This window comes from Pinus tabuliformis, chromosome 2_2 (assembly GCF_031772625.1).
Source record: "Pinus tabuliformis cultivar Carrire ecotype Pingquan chromosome 2_2, CPIR1, whole genome shotgun sequence".
In the NCBI taxonomy this organism is placed as follows: Eukaryota; Viridiplantae; Streptophyta; class Pinopsida; order Pinales; family Pinaceae; genus Pinus; species Pinus tabuliformis.
The window spans coordinates 1,029,519,092-1,029,541,022 of record NC_142300.1 but is presented as its reverse complement, the minus strand read 5'-3'; the positions used below and the strand labels follow the sequence as shown (position 1 = coordinate 1,029,541,022).

General features: G+C 37.2%; 1 protein-coding gene across 1 annotated transcript in view; it reads left to right on the top strand.

The window, feature by feature from the left end:
* Positions 1–21,931, top strand: part of LOC149196858 (GDSL esterase/lipase At2g04570-like) — an 87,417-nt gene continuing 65,486 nt past the window's right edge. Inside the window, exons 1-2 of the mRNA XM_089408463.1 lie at positions 1–202; positions 355–485. Of these exons, the coding sequence (XP_089264589.1) occupies positions 1–202; positions 355–485 (333 nt within the window). The remainder of the gene's footprint in view (positions 203–354; positions 486–21,931) is intronic.

Here is a 21,931-nt window from a genome sequence, read left to right as displayed (position 1 = left end):
ATGAAGTGTCTTGACATAAGGGTGATCCCTTTCAGTGTGAAGGTCTATGGCAGCCTCATTAACACGGGTAATGGCAATCTAGATGTGTCATGTATCTTCATCTCCCTGCGACCCATGAGTCGGAAGCCGTATTTACTCGACAACCGCAAAACCCCAACTTTTATCTTGGTAAAAAGCTCTATGCCCATTGTGGCGGTTTCCAGTATTTTGCGAGCTCATCAAGCAAGAAGCAATTTTTCTTTTTTTCGAGCAATTCCACTCACCATGTGACACGTGGCTAGGGTCGGGGCGGAAATACCACCTTCATCGCATGCTAACCATCAGTACTCTTAGCCTGTGCAATATGCTCTGTAGCTGTTGGATCAAGCGCGGATAATCTACGACCAGGATTTTTCGTGCAAGTTTGTGGGTCCACTTCACGGGTTAAGTTTCGAGCTATTCACAAGACCTCTCCGGGATCGTGCGCGAATGGTGGATTTCAAAGGGTTAATGTGATCGAAGGTTAAGCCAAAAACAAACTCGATAAGATTATAGGTTATGGTCTAATGGGTTTATCAGGTCCGATTCTTTTGCTAAAAGGTGCGCTTATTGGCCACCCTATATCTTTCTTATCTGTTGGTTCATCATTTCATGATCCAACGATCAGTTTTGAACTGTTGGTTTGTTTGGCAGGCCCATGTCCTTGAATATTCTTTGCCATTTTGTGACCTTGTTCTAGGGTTGACCTGTCATATTGGTGGGCCCCTTAATCGCGATTGCCTTTGTACAATATTTCTCTTTTTAATTAAATAGAAGGATCCACTCTTTCCTTACCAAAAAAAATATTGATATATACTTAAAGATATACATCTACCTCTATAAAATGTCTAGATATAAGTGTTATATAAAATATTTTAATGTTAACTATGTATAGGTATATATTATATATTGTTTAATTTTTTTTATGTATTTACAGTTTGATCATTTTTTAAGTATATATATAGTTTTTTAAATCCAAAAAAAAATAGACTTACACTTTGTATAGAAACCAAAAATACTATTTAAACAATAAAAAATTACAGTTTCTAAAAAGTTTAGAATTCAACATTTTTTAAAATAATGTTTATCTAAAATAATGTTTATCTATGTTGAGTGTATATTCTAGAAAATATGATGTAATTTATTAACTATTGAGAAATCCCTTTATATTTTAAAGGATATGACCCAGCACATGGATTGTGTTTCTACCGAATGACTGAGTTTAAGAGGAACATGAATATGTGAATCAAATTTGTTAAGTTTCAAATTGCAATTAACCATGGTCTCATAAAGACAAATGAATAGTACATCTAATTATAATGATAATTTAAAATTCAATGACAGTGCAAAAGATGCGATAAAATGTTATTATCAAGGGTGTGCTACATTGGTGTGCTCATCACAACATTTCACCTTTGCGCAATCCATAATCAGTGTGGACATACGATTGATGCTAAACCATTAAAGGAAATAAAACATTTAAATGGAACATATACAGTAGTGAGGGATGACATGGCATGCAATTTGCCTTAGCTGTATTTTTGGTATATTAAACAATGTTTTGTTTTTGGAAAATAATTTTTAAAATCATATTATTTAATCCTTTAACCCAATACACTTTTCTAATTTAAAAAATTCATATTTTCACCACATATTGTAAGTATATATTTTTCATTAGCATTTTTTATACTTTTTTTTTATTTTTCATTATGTTTGAGCTCCAATTTTTTGTATCTTTGAATATAAAAATATTTTACTTCCTATTACATGCTCAAATATATTATGTCATTTTTTCTTCAATATATATCCCCCGATATGAATGCACCTTGCTCCTAAAGTGAAACCCTCCATATGAATGCACATCGTAAAGTGAAAATTTTTTTTCTGCTAAATGATCTACTATATATTCTACGAAAGCCATGCCACTAAATTCTATCACAATAATTGGGCACAACAAATTTCTGTTTAGGAACATTCCAGGGTATGTCCATCCTTCTCAAAGCCAAAAATTTATATTTTTTTTTGTAGTTTTCTACAATTTTTGTTTGTCTATTTTGCAAGCCAAATTGGTTTCCATTATTGGATGGAAAGGGAGAGAGAATAAACGAATAATATCACTACAATGAAAAATATAGCTACATTCAACACTTTAAGGGAACTTGGTTTGCTAAATTATGTCCTAACCTAAAACATGTGGACCAAACTTCCTTACTTTAGAGGTTGGTAGAGATTTCAAACCTTGATGGGTAATATTTCTTTTCAGGGAACCAAATCTTGAGAATATAGGTAGAGGATATCTACTTCCCCACAAGGTTATCAAGGTAGTGTGATCCAGTGAACTTACATGGAGAAATGGGGAGTGGAGAGTCAATTGTTGAGTACATAACATGGTATCATTGATGGGGTATTGTGAAAAGTACAAATAAGCTTCCATTCAAGGCTATTAACGATCTTACACTTTGCACTAACCTATTAAACATTATTCATATGGAAGGAACCATTTGTCCTTGCATGTCTTTAAAGAGCCTTATTTAGTTCTTCATATAACATCTCAATCGTACCATGTTTAGTTGGTGCAAAGATGTCGTAGAAAATATGAAGGGATAACTAATAAAATATACGATGGCATAATAGAGGAAATTAGAGAACATCGCTCTCATGAGACTGAAGATGTCAACACCATTTATTGATACCTCTAAGCCATGTATGAACTCATAGATAGATTTGATATTTAGTGCAGTTTATGGGGCTCTAGTTTTTTCTTTTTATCATATGGTTTTTAACTAGATGATTGAGAAAATTATGGTAGTTTATGACTACATGTATGGAAGGACCAACATCTGACATGATCTAGATTTGAGACTAGAGAAGGATGAGAATTGAGCATTCTTTGGTAACAAAAATTCATATGTGATTATTTTTTTTAAGTTTTTCTTTTTCCTATTATTTTGAATGTACACAATATTTTTTCATGATGTAATATAACTAGCTTGAAATGTTGGCTATGACACATAGTGGGCACTAGTAAAACCAACAAGGATCTCAACACTACATGGTAGAATGTGCTATCCAGTGTTATAAGGAGAGGAAAATAACGACCACATTTCACATGACCTATAAGAGGTGCAGAGGAACCTAAAAGGAATCACCATGCTCATATCCCTAATAACTATGAATGATGTTTCCTAACAAATTTAACACCAAATGGTTAGTTTTTCTTGCCATTTCTATCAAATATTAAGTTGGGTTCCTTGTTCCATGATATGCTTCCATGAGCATCCAACATCATATCAGGACTAGAGTATAGTTCCACCCCACATATTTACTACTTATGGTGATACCTATTGAGGGCTTTATATGACCACTGTATGGGCCTAACAGCCCTATTTTGTTTATTAAATTAGCTTTTATATAATGGAATAGAAAACACTTTGTCATATATATATTTATAAAATTTTACTTGTACATATGTTTTCTAAGTGATTTGAATACTACCCATGTGATTGTAGACATGCATTCTTATGTATGACTCTTAATTATATAGAAAATTCCAATCTAACATACCTAGTCAAGGAATTAGCTAATTGTTAGAACCTCTTGGTATATGTTAATAATCATTTAACAAAAAATGTATTTCAAGAATATGTACTATTGAATATTTAAAAATATATCTATACATTAGTCAGTTGCAAGGCCACTACTCGAGAACCCAACTTGGAAGCTAACCTAGAAATGTTTAGAATAAGAGCCTTGCACAATAGCTCAATCATAACATCCTCAATTTTTCTAGTTATAGGACCTAGGTATATGGCACATAAAATCACCAATTCATCTATGGGTAAGAATATTAGCCATGAAGTGGAAGCAAGATCTTGGGTACTAGTTTTTTTGTCATTTATGAAGACAACATAGATTGAGGTCAATGTTGAGATTTGAAAATCAAGTATCAATTAAGATAACAATCTAAACAATATTTTCTATATGGATATGATTATAAAAAAGCATGCCACACACAAAAATAATGGATAATGTATATAAAATTTCTAAAAATGATGGCTTATGTAAAGTCATTTTTGATATAGTGTAAATTCCATGGCTTTGGCTATCGATTTCCATCATGTTTAACTATGTCATTGATCTGAATGGAAAATGGCACCAACTCATGGTATTCATCCACCCATGGAATTTACCCATGGTATTATAAATAGCATCCGTCCATGGTATTGTAAAATGCACCCGTGGTATTCATTCACCCATGGAATTGACCCGTGGTATTGTAACTAAAAAATACTATAAGTAACAGCTCACATTTTGTAAACGGAGAGATTGTCCTCCACAATGTAGCCTTTACAGTTCAAAGGCATGTAGCCGCCACATCTCTTCTCAGAGATAAGCTACCATTGCCCTAGCTGGTTTATTTCCATTTCGGGTTCTAAGCATATTTCATTATTTTCCATTAACGAAATGAAGTATTATTTCCACTGCATAACTATTTTGATGGTTTTGTTTATTGGAAATTCTTCTTTTTTTTTCTTCTGGCAATGCAAGTTTTCATATCTTGGGGGTCTCTCCTCCCAACATCCATTTCAATATTTTACATATTGGGGGTCTCTCCTCCCAAGATCCGGATCAGCGGTATCAAAGCAGGTTATGATTTCATGGGAATAAGGGTTTGATGTATATTTCAGTTTCAAAATATTCAACAAACTTCAGGCATGTGCTACAACCTCCACAGAGCATTTTCTTGGGTCAAGCAGGAAGAAATTTTCTTTTTTCATTTTTTTGTAGGAATTTTTTTTGGGCGGAAACTTTGTAGATCAGATATGAAACATTTGGTACAAAATTTACAAAAAAAAAACACCATATCTGGATTCCTCTCGAAAAATCACCCAATTTAAAAAAAAAAGGGTCGAATCGGAGTTCGGATGTGGGAGATATCGCCGATTTAAAATCAGTTATTTTATCAGAATTTTTGTGACGTCGGAACTGTTGCAGCATGAATCTGAGATCTCAGAGTGTCCAGATAAGGATTTCCAGCTCATGGGAAGATGAAAAATGATCCTTCTGCTTCTAAAAACAGGTTATAATAAATATTCTGAGTTATATTAGCTGAGTTATTTCCATTTTAATTTTGGAGCAGCATTTGGAGTGGGTTCCCATTGGAGACGTGCCCTCCAACCCCACTTTAGTAGGCACCTGATTCACATTCATCAATTTCAACATAGCAGCATTTGGCTTGGGTTGTTTGGAGACGTGCCCTCCCACCCCAGGCTATGTAGGCACCTGCTACTTCTTCAGCAACCAACATCATGGTTATGGGTCAACCACATAAAATCCTTGTCATCGAAGTCCATTTGCTAGGTCGCACACTATCAGAATCATAGTTGGTCACAAGCATTACAGGGTATCTCTATCCTCGGATCTTCGTTTATCAGGGTTTTTGGTTAACCACATAAAACCCTTATCTTCAATGGCTCTTCATATTCAACAAAGGCTTCACAAGAGGAAATTTTACGCAATGGGGACCATTGCTTCTTAAGGAGGGAGGAATGATCCGAATGGAAAATGGCATCAACTCATGGTATTCATCCACCCATGGAATTTACCCATGGTATTGCAAATGGCATCTGCCCGTGGTATTGTAAAATCCACCCATGGTATTCATTCACCCATGGAATTGACCCGTGGTATTGTAACGGAAAAATACTATAAGTAACAAGTCACATTTTGTAAAAGGAGAGATTGTCCGCCATAATGTAGCCTTTACAGTTGAGAGGCATGTAGCAACACATCTCTTCTCAGAGATAAGCTACCATCGCCCTAGCTGGTTTATTTCCATTTCTGGCTGTAAGCATATTTCAGTATTTTCCATTAATGAAATGAAGTATTATTTCCACTGCATCTTTGTGTACTTGGTTATCTTTGTAATTTGTTGCATTCCTGTTTAAATCTGGATCAGTCATAAGTGATCCATATCTTGGTAGGAGGCCCCTAAGATCTAAAAAATTGAAATGGATCTTGGGGAGAGAGACCACCATGATCTGGAAAATTGAAATGCCAGAAGAAAAATAGGAGAATGCCCAATAAACAAAACCACAAAGAATCTTTTTATTAAAATGAATAATAACTGTAAAAGCTACATTATGGCAAACAAACTGTCCTTTTACAAAATGAGACTTTTTACTTATAGTATTTTTCTATTACGATACGATGGGTAAATTCCATGGGTGGATGTCCCAATACCATGGGAAAATACCATCGGTGAATGAATACCATGGGTGGATGTCCCAATACCATGGGAAAATACCATGGGTGAATGAATACGATGGGTGGATGTCACTTACAATACTATGGGTGGCTAAATACCATGGATAGATGCCACTTATAATACCATGGTTAAATTCCATGGGTGGATGAATAACATGGGTGGATGAATACCATGGGTTGATGTCATTTTCCATTAAGATCATTCCTCCCTCCTTAAGAAGCAGTGGTTCTCATTGTGTGAAGTTCCATCATGCCAAGCCTTTGTTGAATATGAAGAGCCACTAAAGAGAAGGGTTTTATGTGGTTAACCCATAACCATGATGAACGAAGATCTGAGGATAGAGATACCCTATAATGCTTGTGACCAACTGTGATACTGACAGTGTGCAGCCTGGCAAATGGACTTTGATGAAGTGTGGGTTTCTAGATAACCCATAACTATGGCAAACGAAGATCTGAGACTAGAGATACCTTGTAATGATTGTGACCAACTGTGATACTAACAGTGTGCGACCTTGCAAATGGACTTCGATGACAAGGATTTTGTGCAGTTGACCCATAACTATGATGTTGGTTATTAATGAAGTAACATGTGCCTATTTAACATGCGGTGGGAGGGCATGTCTCCAAAGGACCCAAGCCAAATGTTGTTATGCTAAAAATGATGAATGTGAAGTAGATGCCCACTAAAGTGGGGTGGGAGGGCACGTCTCTAACGAAAATGCTCTGAATGTTGTTCCAGAATTAAAATGGACATAACTCGGTAAATATAACTCAGAATATTTATTATAACTTGTTTTTGGAAATAAAAGGACCATTTTTCATCTTCCCATGTGTTGGAAATCCTTATCTGGACACTCTAGAAACTGAGATTCATGCTGCAACTTTTATGTCGTCACAAAAGTTTTGCAAAAATAGTTGATTATAAATTATCGATATCTACCACATCCGAACTCCAATTCGACCCATTTTTTTTTGAAATTGAGCAATTTTTCGAGAGTAGCTCAGATCTGCAATCACTTTTCTGAAATTCGGCACCAAATTTCAAAAGAAAATATAGGATAATCGTCGTCCACGAATTGCTGTCAAAAACATTTCTGCAACATAATTGATTTTAAATCAATGATATCTCCCTCATCCGGACAGCGATTTGACCGCTTTGTTTTTTTTATTTTTGTTTTTTTTTGCAATAAATCTAGATATGGTATTGTTTTTGTAATGTTTGCACCAAATATAACAGATCTGATCTGCAAACTCACCACCCAATATCATTGATCCAACAAAATGAAAAAAGAAAAATTCTTCCCGCTTGGCCCAAGAAAATGCTCTGTTCATGGTGTAGCACATGCTTGAAGTTTGTTGAATATTTATGTAAAATTTGAAAATGAGATATGCATCCAACGCTCATTGCCCTGGAATCATAACCTGCTTCGATACCACTTTTATCGGGAAAACTAGTGTCCACTCAGAGCTCCTAGTCCCTCTAAAATAGGTAGCTATCTTAGAAACAAACAAACCAAAGTTACTTGTGTTTTTCTTTATGGGAGATAGATGAGAGAGAAGTAGAGAGTTCCAACCTCAGTATTTTTCTAGTCTCCTTGCTTGTTTCCCCTCTCCTTTTATAGAGATTTCACCACTCCTTTCTCACTTGTCCCACTTCAAAGAAGTCCTGTAGAGTCAAAGCAACAAAATACCATCAAAGCATATAGATCAATAACCACAAACAATATAGGATTAGATGTACATTAACGATACAAATGCATATACAAATATGAGATTCAGAGATATACAATTATATGGAGGAAAACTCAAATAGATTTATTGATAGAAGTAGTAGAAGAGAGGATTACAACCAAGTTGTCTGATCCAGCATCATCCTCCCAGCATAAAAGCCCTCTTCACGTCATGCAAAGCAAGATCACCCAACAATACAATGTTTCAAAGACAAGCCAATAACACTTCCTTATAGATTACAAATTCTAGCCTTTTAGATCTCTAGGATGAGGGATCCATATATAGATGTTTGCAGGAGAGTGAGTCAGCTTCTTGGATTTTGATTAGTGTCATTTCAATGATAGTTCTTGGTTCCGCTTGGATATTTCATGATCTCTTACTCATCCCTGGGCGAATCCAGAGAGGCAAGTGTCATATGAGTAGTTTCTAGAAGATACTTTGAGTTTCCACCTAGCAAACTACTTCTGCCATTTGTCTGTTTTCACTCATCACACCCTACAGAAGGGAATTTCAGTATGCATCGCACCCTTTGTGTGTAGTAGGTGAGATGCATCGTACCCTCAGCATGGAGCAGTTTGTATGGTCTAGTTTTGACCAGTTCTGAGCAGGTTTTCAGGGAGAACGTCTCGGAAATGATGTAATCAGTTGACCTTGATCCTTTAGGGTCTGAAACAACACTTTTAGGGGTTTAGAAGCCCTTGTTTTATGGACATATGTGATTGGGGTTGTAGTGCTCAAATATGTCTATAACAGTTGACCCCTAAAGCATGAGGTCGTAAATCTTCTGATGTTGGGTGAAATGATTTATTATGAGGATCTGAGGTTTTTTGAACTGGAAGGTGACCTATAATAAGATACAATACAATACATTATCTTCATAATATTTTCATGATCTAGTTGAGGTGGGTATTCCCATGCTCAACTTTATAAATTAATTTTCATGTACATAAGACAGACAATCGTCTGTGTGGAAGACTAATGATTCTGGTAGAGCCATCATCCCTTAGTTTGGATGATTATCTGTGGAGCTATGATGTACATTTGATATATTTATTTTCCTGAATATATCACAGCCCGGATGGACGAAACTAAATCCGGGGTCTTCAAACTCGTTCAATCTTTGCCCAAAGTACAAGTAAAACCATGTGAAAACATGTTCTGATGTCGAACATGCAAAGACATCGCCTAATTACCAGCCAATGATGTAAGCTGCTAACAGGTGCGAGAGGAATCACTGATAATGATGATGAACCTCAAGGTACTATAGTAAAATTCAGTGGTTTGAATAAAGTAGTCGATGTCGAACACGGCGCAAAATCTTTCGGTTGAAGGCAATTGATGTAAACCTATTGCCGGAAGTGAGAAACTTGCCATTGAGGCATGCAAGCTTCAAAGTACTGAAAGGGTTGTTCCTAAATCAATTTCATGGATAATGAGCTGATGTCGACAAGAAGTGACCTGTCGTAGGAGGGCCTTGATGAATCCCACATCTACGACAAGGAACGGAGAAAATGATTTTTTGGAGGTGAAAATGATCTGAAGATACAAGGTTCAGGGTCGCGGTCATGAAAGACTGGAGCGTTAAGTTATTGCAGTAGATGAGGCATTAGTCAGGTTCGTGAATTCTCTGAGCGACTTCTCTTGAACATATCGGTGAAACTGGAATGGATTGGTAGCATTAACCCTAAAATGGATGGTATAGAGGACCAATGGTGATAAGACCGGGGAAGGGAATAACCCAACCCGACTCAATCATGGTGATGGAGTGAAAGTGTCATGTTCAAGAGCGACCTGCTACCAATGAAGTTATTCAAGTTTTCTTCCATTTTTCCCCAATCATGGCTGACCAGTACCTCTTTATTTTTGTCAAGCTTGAGGAGGATAACATATGCTTATTCTATAATTTTCCCTTCGGGCAAACCTGTCACTATGTTTTAACAAGCCTAGCCATAGTGAAACTCGCTCTTGTCTGCATGGACAATTTTGTCGCTATTGTTTTTAACAAGTTTAACAACAAAGATAACTCGGTCCTTTTCAATTTTAGAGAGTCTAAAAAGAGACGGAAAGGAAACTCCAGTAGTGCTTTTTCGTAATATAATCCCTTAAGTCCAAAAAAGTATAAAACAATACGAAAGGGATGACTTTTCGATAGTTTTAACAAGCCGAACAAGACAAACGCTTGATCCTTTTATGTAATGATCCCTCAGGTCCAAAAATATTAAAATATAGAGGAGGGATGGCACTTCCAATCACTTTAATGAGATAAAGAGGCCAATTTATGAGCAATATTTTCATATTTTACGAGTCTAAAAAGAGTTTAAAGGAGACTCATTTTTGAGAAACAAGTGATGTTTTTGGATAGCAACTGATTCCAGGTAAGGTTTGGAACTTTTCAATCATGGTAGTGTAAAGAAGGTGGCTAATAGGATCACTCATCGTAGCCGTTCCTCAAAAGGGTAAACAATCAAATGGAGGCATATGATCGGCTAAAAAAAAGTGGAGGTGATGGTAAGAACATGACCAAGGTTCAAAAGTTGATAGCTATGTGATCGCAAATATTATTTACCGAAGGTGGGTTCATTTTTTAATGAGCTTGAACTCTGGGGAAACATCTGCTCATTGCTAGGTTTATTTTTTAACGAGCTTGAACTTCGCATAAACCTGCTCGTGCCAGTCGTATAATAAGGATGTCTCTCATTGGTAGCTTCATTTTTTGGGGAGCTTGCCCCATGAGAAACTTTGCACCGATGCCTTTTGTGTGCAAGCTAGAAATGACCAACCTACGAGGTTAAAGGGTTGAGAGCCTACAAACTAAGAAAATAAAAGGTCATTTTTCACTTGCATGCAAAAAGGTTTGCATGCCCCTAGGTATAAAGAAAAGAAAAGTTTCCAGGTTACCATATGTAAGTTCTCGCATTAGCAATATTGTTCCATCCTCGTAGTAGACAAAACACTTCCTTGGCTTTGTCCAACGAAATGGTCAAAGGTGAATGTTGTCAGTTCCAATCACATAACCTTTGATGAGGAAATGATATTTCCATACCGATCCCATTTTCCTAAATGGATGGGTGTGTTAGATTGGTCATACATCCTATAAGGAAACACATCTTATATCTGGGGTTTTTCCCACCGAAGCAGACTAGGGCGCATGCCCCCCTAGGTTTAGTCACATTCACTGAATCACTCACGATCATTAGGTGGATGGACTGGAGGTTGATGAGACATTCCTTGTGCAAAATACCATTTAGTGATGGCATTTGACTAGTAGCTGTGTTTGAACCAGGGAATGAAAGTTGATCAACTAGTTGGACCATTCTGCTTTCATACGGAAAACACATCACTCAAAAGAGTGAGGAAACAATAGCTCCCATGCTGTAAATGTAGTCACGCCCAAGGAGTAGATTGTAATCTAAAGGCCCTTGGACTACCATCATGTTTAGATGAATGGTTTTCCTTCTCAATGTTATAGGCAGGTTTGGAAGGATCCCTAAAGGTCGACTGGTTCCTTTGTTGAAGCCTGTCAGATTTCGAATCTTAGGTAGAAGCAATGGAAAACCAAGCGGTTTCCCAACATTTGAGGAAAGGATACTCACAGAAGCCCCTTTATCTATGATAGTACCAACCATGATCATTCTGTAAGCTTGCACTATGATTCAGAATGCTACATTAGATGGTAGGCGGGGTCTCCCCAGTAGATTCCAGTCGAAGGAAATGACTAGATTGCTTGGAGGAGGGACCGAATAAATGACTGGATGAATCTCTGAAAAACTTCCTTCCTGCAGTAAAGTAATGGGTAGATTGCCCCCATGTTCATCGAATTTTGTGTTAACAAAAATAATTTGAACGGTGTCATTCTCATTCTCTTTGGTGATTGTATCATCTGAAGGTGGACCTTCTGAAGAAAAGACTGGGTCGACTGCTGTCTCGACCTATTGAATTTTGTCCAATGTGGACTCAGAAGGTTTATCTTCGATGATAGGTGCTTCGATTGACAATAAAGATGTGTTAGTTGGATTTTCTACTAGTGATGGACTCAGCAAGAGATTCTTATATCCAGGAGGAAGTCGTTGTGGTGAAGCAGGACGGTTATTGAAGACTATTTTAGCTTTGTCCAAGAAAGGACAATGGTGGAGGACATGACTCCTTCACACAGTCTACAAGGAAATTTAGATCTTCCTTTCTTTCCGTTGACTTCGTTTTCACTAGTTGATGGTGTGCTCTCAACATGATCGTCAGAGGTTGAAGACACTGGGTTGTGCAAACGGGGAGACCGGTCCCTTAAGATCTACGGGATGCAGGGACAATTAAAGAGTTTAGGCTTTTGTGATCCATACTCTAATTGTGAGAATTATTTCAGCAAAATCACATAAAGAATCATTTATCGATGCATTTCGAACCAACTAGTGTGATTCATCGTCAAGAAAAACTGAGGAACAATTCTGAGTGATCACTTAAATAGTGCATGCAGGTCCTTCAACGGCTCTATGAATGGGCAATGGTAAAAAAGACACTCAACGTCTAGATTAGACCAAGGTTTAGGGGAAAGGGTCAAGTTTCGTTAAATTATTCAAATAATATAATAATAGAAATTATTATATTATTTGAATAACTTAACGCACCTTGACACTTTCCCCTAGGCCCTGGTCTAATCTAGACGTTAAGTGCCTTTTAAACCGTTTCCCATTCATAGAGCCGTTGAAGGACCTGCATGCACTATTTAATTGATCCTCAACTTGTCCTGATGATGAACCACACTATTTGGTTTAAAATGAGTCGACAAATGATTCTCTATGTGATTTTGCTGAAATCATTCTCACAATCAAATGGAGGGACAATCTTGATGATAGTGGTCTCCTTTGCAAATGACACATGGAGATTTAGGTTTGGATGGTGTAGTGTGTGGATTTTTGCCAGATGATGCATGGTTGCCCCCTTTCACCGTTGGCTTCTTATTCTTCTTCTCCTTCCCTTTCTTCTTCTTCTCGGTTACTTGGTTTTTAGTGTTACTAGCTTCACCAAGCGAAGAGGAAGAAGGAGAGGGAGAAACAAATGAAGTAGAAGGTGGGGGAGAAACTTCAGTATCATCTAGTTGATGATTTGACTGCTGAGGAATTACGATGTTTTGAACGATAGAGGTCGAGAAAATCCATACTGGCAGGCCAATTGTGTGTCCCGGAAGGAGCAATGTAGCCATGTGTGGAGCACCAACTTCTCCCCAAGAAGAGAAAGAACTAGGATTCCCCCCAAGGGGAAATCCTTGATTGGTGTACTCCATTTTCTCAACCAAAGACCAACGAGGGAACAATGATGTTATTCCTATTAAAGTAAAATTTATGATGCTGAGAAACAACTTGCTTTTTCAATTCTTAAGAGTCGAGAAAAAGATAAATATGACTCTACTCACCTTCAATTTTTAATGAGCCTGAAGTGATAAGTGCTTAGATGGACCTTTTCTTTTAATAAGTCTGAAAAGGAAAGAAAGTGACTACTCTAGAAATCTAGATAGAGGGATTAGCAAACCAATCGTAAAACTGCAGAATAATTTTTACGGTACGGCAATCAATCTTCTCGAATGATGTGTTCAGTGCATTGCTATCGATAGGGCGACATACATGACTTCCTAAGGATAAAGGATGTAGCCTATTGTGGCCTCCCAATATATACGCGGCGGTACATGGGAGCACAAGTCCGTGCTAGCAATTTTCGTATCAAAGAGGAGGAATCACCCAACCTATGATGAAAACGATAGTTGCCAGGCTTTACGACACCCGAATACGTCTCTAGCCTAGACTTCTAGATGTTGTGCATTAGGTTCCAAAGTGTTTTTATGTTCATTGAGGTTTATTTTACAGTTGATCTTTCTTACGAAGTTTTCCTTTAAGGTTCACCATGTGATGTAGATATACAATTCCTAAATATGCAATCTAACATGATAAACAGTCATTTACTTTCATTTAGCAATGAAAATCCTAGCTACTAAGGAAAGAGAAATAAAATTCCCTCAACATAGAGTAGAAAGCACACACTAGATGCACTTTTCCTAAATCAATTTCTGCATGCAATCTAAATGCAAATGCACACACATGTAATTTTTTTTCAGTTTCCTTAATGTGAGAATGACAAAAGGGAAACTAAGTACAGATCTGAACTATCTTCTTTCAAAGTGACAGTACTAACAATTTTCTCTTCAAAAAATGAAAGGAAGACTAAGACGACACTTTGCGATTTTGAATTTAAAATTGCTTTCGACACATGAAATACTAATTATTCAAATCAAATACAATGGAAAAAGTGTAATCGACTATCTAAAAGGGGAATGTTGTATGACACTCTTTTTCTTGACTGAAAACGATAGTTACGACCGTTTCAAATCAAAAGATGACAGTTCCATTAAGCTACTGTTTGCAAAGGAGAATTGTAAATGATGAACAATACATAAAAAAACATTACAATTCTTTATCAATGGAGGCTGAATAATGTAACGGAAGAGGGTTTCAACAGTGATATACTGATCATAGATAGCAAAACTACTGAATAAACCTAAATACAATGAAGAAAAAACCAAAATCTGGAGGAAGAAACAGTCTTACTCAATCATCGCACTTGTAACACAAGAAAACAGGGATGCATCTCACCTGTAACACATGGGAGGTGTGATGCATCTAGGTTTGCAATAAGAGACAGTGCGATGGTCGAGGGACGAGACTGAGCTTGGTTTTCACTCACCGTTTGCAGCTAAGTTCAGGGATTTAGGCTGAGCTAATGATAGATAGTAAACACAAATTATAGGGGCTGATCCAATGAGGTTACTTGAGCTACCACCAGGGCACTTAGGATGTTTGCAAGTCAAATGTTCAGTTCATAAACCAACCGAGAGATTGACTGAAGAAACATTGATCTACTTTGCAGTTGCATATCAAAAGCAATTCGAAGGCTATCTAGCTTAACTTCAGGCTCCATCTGTAGTTTATAAAGCAAACAACATTAATAAAAAAAACAAACTATTCACTCCCTAGTGGAATCGCCATTTTGTTATCGGGAAAACTAGTGTCCACTCAGAGCTGCTAGTCCCGCTAAGGGGTAGCTATCTTAGAAATAAACAAACCAAAGTTACTTGTGTTTTCCTTTATGGAAGATAGATGAGAGAGAAGCAGAGAGTACCAACCTCAGTCTTTCGCTAGTCTCCTTGCTTGTTTCCCCTCCCTGATAGAGCTTTCACCACTCCTTTCTCACTTGTCCCACTTCAAAGCACACCTGTAGAGTCAAAGCAGCAAAATAACATCAAAGCATAGAGATCTATAACCATAAACAATATAGGATCAAATATATATTAACCATAAAAATGCATATACAAATATCAGATTCAGAGATATACAAGTATATGGAGGAAAACTCAAATATCTTTATTGATAGAAGAGAGGATTACAACCAAGCTGTTTGATCGAACATCATCTTCCCAGCATGAAAGCCATCTTCACCTCATACAAAGCACGATTACCCAACAATACAATGTTTCAAAGAGATAACAAGAGCACTTCCTTACAAATTAAGAAATTCCAGCCTTTTGGATCTCTAGGATGAGGGATCCATATATAGATGTTTGCAGGAGAGTGAGCCAGCTTCTAGGAGTTTTATTAGTGTGATTTCACTGATAGTTCCTGGTTCCACTTGGAGATTTCATGATATCTTACTCATCCCTTGGCGAATTCAGAGAAGCAAGTGTCATATGAGAAGTTTCTAGAAGATACTTTGAGTTTCCACCTAGCAAACTGCTTCTGCCATTTGCCTGGTTTCACTCATCGGACCCTACAAAAGGGCTTTTCAGTATGCATCGCACCCTTTGTGTGTAGCACGTGAGATGCATCACACCCTCAGCATGGAGCAGTCTGTATGGTCCAGTTTTGACCAGTTTTGAGCAGTTTTTCAGGGAGAACTTTTGGGCAATGATGTAATCAATTGACCTTGATCCTTTAGGGTCTGAAACAACACTTTTATTGGTTTAGAAGCCCTTAGTTTACAAACATATTTGATTGGGATTGCGGTGCCAAAATATGTCTATAACAACCACTGATCCAGTTCTTAGTAGGAGTCCCCCAAGGTCTAAAAAATTGAAATGGATCTTGGGGGCAGAGGCCCCCAAGAGATAAAAAATTGAAATGGTAGAATAAAAAGAGGAGAATGCCAAATAAACAAAACCACAAAGATTTTTTTTATTAAAATAGAGAATAACTGTAAAATCTACATCGTGGCCGACAAATTGTCCTTTTACAAAATGTTACTTGTTACTTATAGTATTTTTCGGTTACAATACCATGGGTGGATGTCACAATAACATGGGAAAATACCATCGGTGAATGAATACCATGGGTGGATAAATACCATGGGTGGATGTCACAATAACATGGGAAAATACCATCGGTGAATGAATACCATTGGTGGATAAATACCATAGGTGGATGCCACTTACAATACCATGGGTAAATTCCATGAGCGAATGAATAACATGGGTGGATGAATACCATGGGTTTATGTCATTTTCCATTTGTATCAATAGCCCCCTCTTTTTGACACACATTTCACAATGTAGGAGCTATCAAAAAGAGGTTCTAAAATTCCTATAACTACCTTATCACGATCCTAATCATAGACCAAAACAAATTCACCTTCCATCCTACAAATGAAGTCCAACAAATTTATTGTACTAACATTTAACAAACTTCTTATAATTCTGAGTGGACATCACAGCGTCTTGACATTGTTCAACAATATGGGTCAAATGCAATAGATGTTTTTCCCTTTTAGGAGTGCCAAGATATAGTTCTATTACAAGTTTAAAATATGGAATCTCATATTCAATTGTTTTGACTACCCCCATTTCATAAACAAGTTGAAATAATATGAAACTAGAAGCAATCTTTATTTAGGTTTTATAAGTTCATAATCCCAAAGTGAATAAGGTACTAATTAGTTTTGTGCTTCCAGGATATCCTATAGATCATGATTTTTAGGATATAATCTCAGGTTTAATTGGTGTGACTACCTCCATTTCATAAACAAGTTGAAATAATGTGAACCTAGTGGTAGTAATTGCTTAGGTTAGATAAGATCATAATCCTAAAGTGCATAGGGTACCAATTATTTTGTGCTCTAGATCACGTTTTTGAAGATATGATCAACAACTTCAACTTCTCAACTAATCATAAGATGGTAAGGTATTGATTGTTAATGAAGAAAACCTAGGTTTCTTGTTGTCTTAAATTCATATTGAATCACTATATTATTTTCATCTAATCTGGTACCTTTATAGTGTAAAAATCATCGCAGTCAACTTATACGTTCCTTTAAACTATTGTGTCATAGTTTAGAGAATTGGGGAAAAAAGCATTTTAGAACCAATTTTGTTGAAATATTTGCAAGAAAAGGATTCATTTGACTTGTGCCTTAGTCAAATGGGTAAATTCGATTTTCCTCGTCAACATGATGACCTGGATTGCGATTAGCTAGAGTTACACGGCCTTGTCTACTAGTTAAGTTAGTATATTCAAATTTGTAGGCTAGAAATAGAGTTGTGCATGAGTTGATTTCAAAGATATAGAATTATAGTTTAGTTATTGTTAGTTGAACTCATTTAACTAAGATCTAGTCATTAGTCATGTTAGTGGAAGGGCAATTGAGTAGTTATGACTCTTGTTAACTCACTGAACTCTTAGTTAGCTAATCAATTTACTAGAAATGGACCCAATCATGCATGGAATTTTAATTTCCTAGATGAGTGGAGGGAAAAGGCATAATTGTATTTATTATTGTATATTATTGAGTGTACAAAGTTGGTATGTAAAACATGACCTAATTTCCTTATAATTTTGGAAAATAATAGGAGTGGGTGGAGTAACACGAGTGGAGGCAGAGTAAGTGAAGGCTCAGTCTTTTCCAGAGTAGTCTCATTTGGAGGAGATCAATATTACAATCTAGTTTGAGCTTCAAGTATTGGAGTTGTCATTGTAATCGATCAATTGTCTCATCTGATATATTATAAATATAGGAGGGTTTTTCGTAGTTGGGTTCCCTAGTAAAAATACTATGTTCATTGTGATTGAATGATTACATGTGTTTATATTGTATGTTTTCCTTTCCGCATATTAAGTAGAAGAAATTTGTGTCGCTTGATTTCATTTCGAATACATTAGTAGTTGCAAATTTATATTAATTTCTACAAGGTATCAGATATTTAGAAGGCTACACATAAACCTTATTCTATATCTTCTCTCAAATAAATTTCAATTTGCAGAGTTTTTGGTGTAGATTCTCCTTATTGTAGGAAAAATGTTTTTCAAGAGATTGAGGTTGGACTATGCATTAGAGGGAACCTTGAATTTTGTGCTTGGAAAGATAGGATGGAAGTTGTCTTGGATGACAATGGAGTATGGGAATATACACAAACTGGTATTCTAAAACTAGTTGCATCAAATGCATAAGCACTTGCTCAGTGAAAGAAAGACACATCAAGAGTCAGCAGGATTATTCTAGAAGGTGTGAAATATCATATGGTTTCAAACTCGCATTGAAATGAGAGTCATTTTTCAATGTGGAAAATAATCACAACTATATTCTAGAGCAACAGTGATGCTAGGAAATTTTCATTGAGAGATAAACTCGAGAGCATTCGCATGTATAGAAATGAAACACTTTTTCAATACCTATTTATATTCACTCAAGTTCAAGATGAAATTGGAGGAGTAGGAGAAAATGTTCCATGATTAGAAATTATGAGCTTAGCACACCTCTTCCATCTAAAATCTCGACATAGCTATTAGAATCCATTTAATGGAAGAAACACAATATCAGATTGGGAGAGACTCTGGTCTGATTTGGTGCGTGAGAAGATCAGAAGAAACATTAGAGATGGTGTCACATCCATTGCATATGAGTAAGAAGAGTGTGCTCTAGTTGGAAAAGGAAAGAAGGTCGGAGGCATGAAGACCCAAGGAGAGGCAAAATCTAGCCACAACAATGCAAACAAGATCAACATCAACAAAATAAAATGTTTTGATTGCCATGAATATGGACAATATGAAACCAAGTGTACATAAAAGAAATCTAGCAAGGAGCTTGTAGGAGGAGTAGGAGGAGATGCTTTGGAATCTCAATTCAAGTTAGATTTCACCCTCTTTTCTTGCATGGAAAGCACAGTAAGAGGGAGTCGGTGATACATAGATTCTGGTGCCTCATATCATATAATAGGAAACAAGGTATTATTTATTATCCTAGAGGAGAGTGATCTCAAATTGCACATAGAATTTGGAGATGATGGGAGGCATAGTAACAAAGGAATTGGTGTTTCCATCTTTAAGAGGGAGTTAGGCTCCCATATTCATCTGAAAGATGTTATGTATGTACCTAATATGAAGAAAATTTTGATTTATGTAGTTGTATTGAAGGACAGAGGTTATGATGTGTTGTTTAGTAAGGGAAAATCTTTCTGCAGCATGTTTTCACTCGACAAGTGAAAAAAAAGGATTTAGAGTGAAAAAACTCTACAAGGTAGAGGCATATTTCACCATGCATGCAATGATATGATCCATGTGGATATTGGTGGCCACCTACGAGTTCCACTTGGACCCCCACCATTGTTTCTTTCGGTTTCTCATTTTCCTTAGTTGTAGCACAATTTACTATTTTTAGCAGTTTTTCGGGTTCTAAAATTTTGGAGAAATCTACCACCAAAAGTTAAAAAAAAAGTGTTCTTTTCGTAGTCCTCGGATAGATATTTCCAACAGGGTATCATGTGAATCAAACGGAGATAATATGACCAAGTCATGACCCCAAGAAGTTGGCTGTCCAACTAACCCCAACAGGGGCCATAAACTCTTGGTGTTACATCTCCTCGGGTTAGGGTTTTGGTTGTTTAAGGTTTGCTTTTATTGTTCAATAATAAAAAATGCCCTTGAGCCTCATTGTAGGGCAGTTCAGAGGCATGTAGCCTTCACATCTCTTCTCAGGGATAAGCTACCATCACTTGAGCTAGTTTATTTTGCATTTTTGTTACTAGGCATATTTCGGTATTTTACATTAATAAAACGAAGTGTTATTTCTATATCATCTATGTATTTATGGTTATATCAATAATTTCTTATATTCCTTTTTAAATATGGATCAGTGGTATCAGAGTGGTCTACTCTTTCTCTATTTCTCTTTGCATGTCCCTAACGAGGTTGGGATATAAAGAGTTAGGGTTTCAACTAGTCGAACCTTTGCAGGACCAGCCTCGCAGATCCTGATGGCATCCCATTCCGGATGAAGAGAAAGACAGGGGGGTAGGAGATCCTATCAAAATCTTGCTCGAAGAGGCCCTCAAGTGACAAAGGAATGTGATGACGGACAACTTTGCCCAAACCCTTCAGTGGCAACCCAAGGGCGACACATCTACTTCGAGCAGCTACTCTAGAAGAACCACACCCTTTAAGGTACAAGTTAACTTTGACATTCCCACATTTGAGGGTCAGATAGATGCAGATGATATAGATAAATGGTTAAATCTACTATAAGGGTATTTTTCTGTTCATGATTTTTCCGAATGAGAAAATATTACTTTCGCTCTTCTCAAAGCCACCCTCCACATCAATGACTGGTGGGAAACCTACTTGCGAGAAGAAGGATGAAATTACGACCTCGCTGTTTTCAGCCGCACCCACTTGGAATTCATTCCGGGATGCCATCAAGGAGCAGTACTACCCTGTTGGAAGCTATGAGGATAAATACATAAAGTGGACCATGTTGTGGTAGGGAAGGGACCAAGACATGCTGGAGTTTACCAATATTTTTCATACCCTTTGCACAAAGTTTGGTATCAAGGATACTGAGTAGCATTTGGTACCCGAATACCGTGGCTACCTACACAAGTACATCTAGGATGAGATGGAGTTCTAGGAAATCTCCTCGCTCGGCATGGCGTACCGATATGTTGTCAAGGTCGAGCAGAAGTTTAAACAGAAGAAGTGAGACTTTGGATATTTGAATCCGAAGCAAGGGAAAGGTGCTACCAAACCACATAAAAAAGGACAAAACCAAGGCAGGGTGGCCCAGGACAACCTGTCAAAGCTGCAAGCAAAGAACAACACTATGAAGATGAAGAAGGACACACGAAAGTGGTGTGAGTTCCATAAGAGCTCCACTCACAATACAAGTGAGTGTCGGGCCAAGAAGTCACTAGTGGCTGAGCTAAAGGCTTCATAATCAGATGCATGTTCCAACTTCGAGTTAGAACCTGACAAGGAGAATGAAAAACGGAAGTAGATTATTGACGCAGAGCCCAATGCCACTGTTTCCACCACAAATATCACGAAGGAGGAACCTGAAGATCCAAAGGAGGAGGAGTGCTTCTTCCATTCCCAGACGTGGGTAAAGGGTTCCCCTCTATAGTTCATTGTTGACAATGGGAGCCAAAAGAACCTCATTTAGGCAGAGGTCATGAAGTGACTAGGCTTACCGACCACAACACATCCCCAACCATACACCATCGGGTGGCTTCACTAGGAATGGGACCTTTGCGTGAGCCATCAATGTCACTTTCCATACAACATCAAGCCCTTCATAGATGAGGTATTCTGTGGCATTGCTCCCCTTGATGTTTGTGATGTATTATTAGGCCAACCATACTTGTGGAAACGACATGCTGTGTATGAATCAAGTGCTCGTGTTGTTATTGTTACTTTGGGTAATAAGTTGTACAGGATACTGGAGGTAGCACCACCTACTACCATCTCATTAGTTACTACAAAAGAATACAGTAAGTTCATTTCCAAAACTGGAATTTTTTTTTTCCTGATGATATGCCCTCAGGGAAAGAAGAATGTGGTGGCCACGACCTCCATATAGGGCCCCTATGCATGAAAACTATAGATGGTCAAGTTCG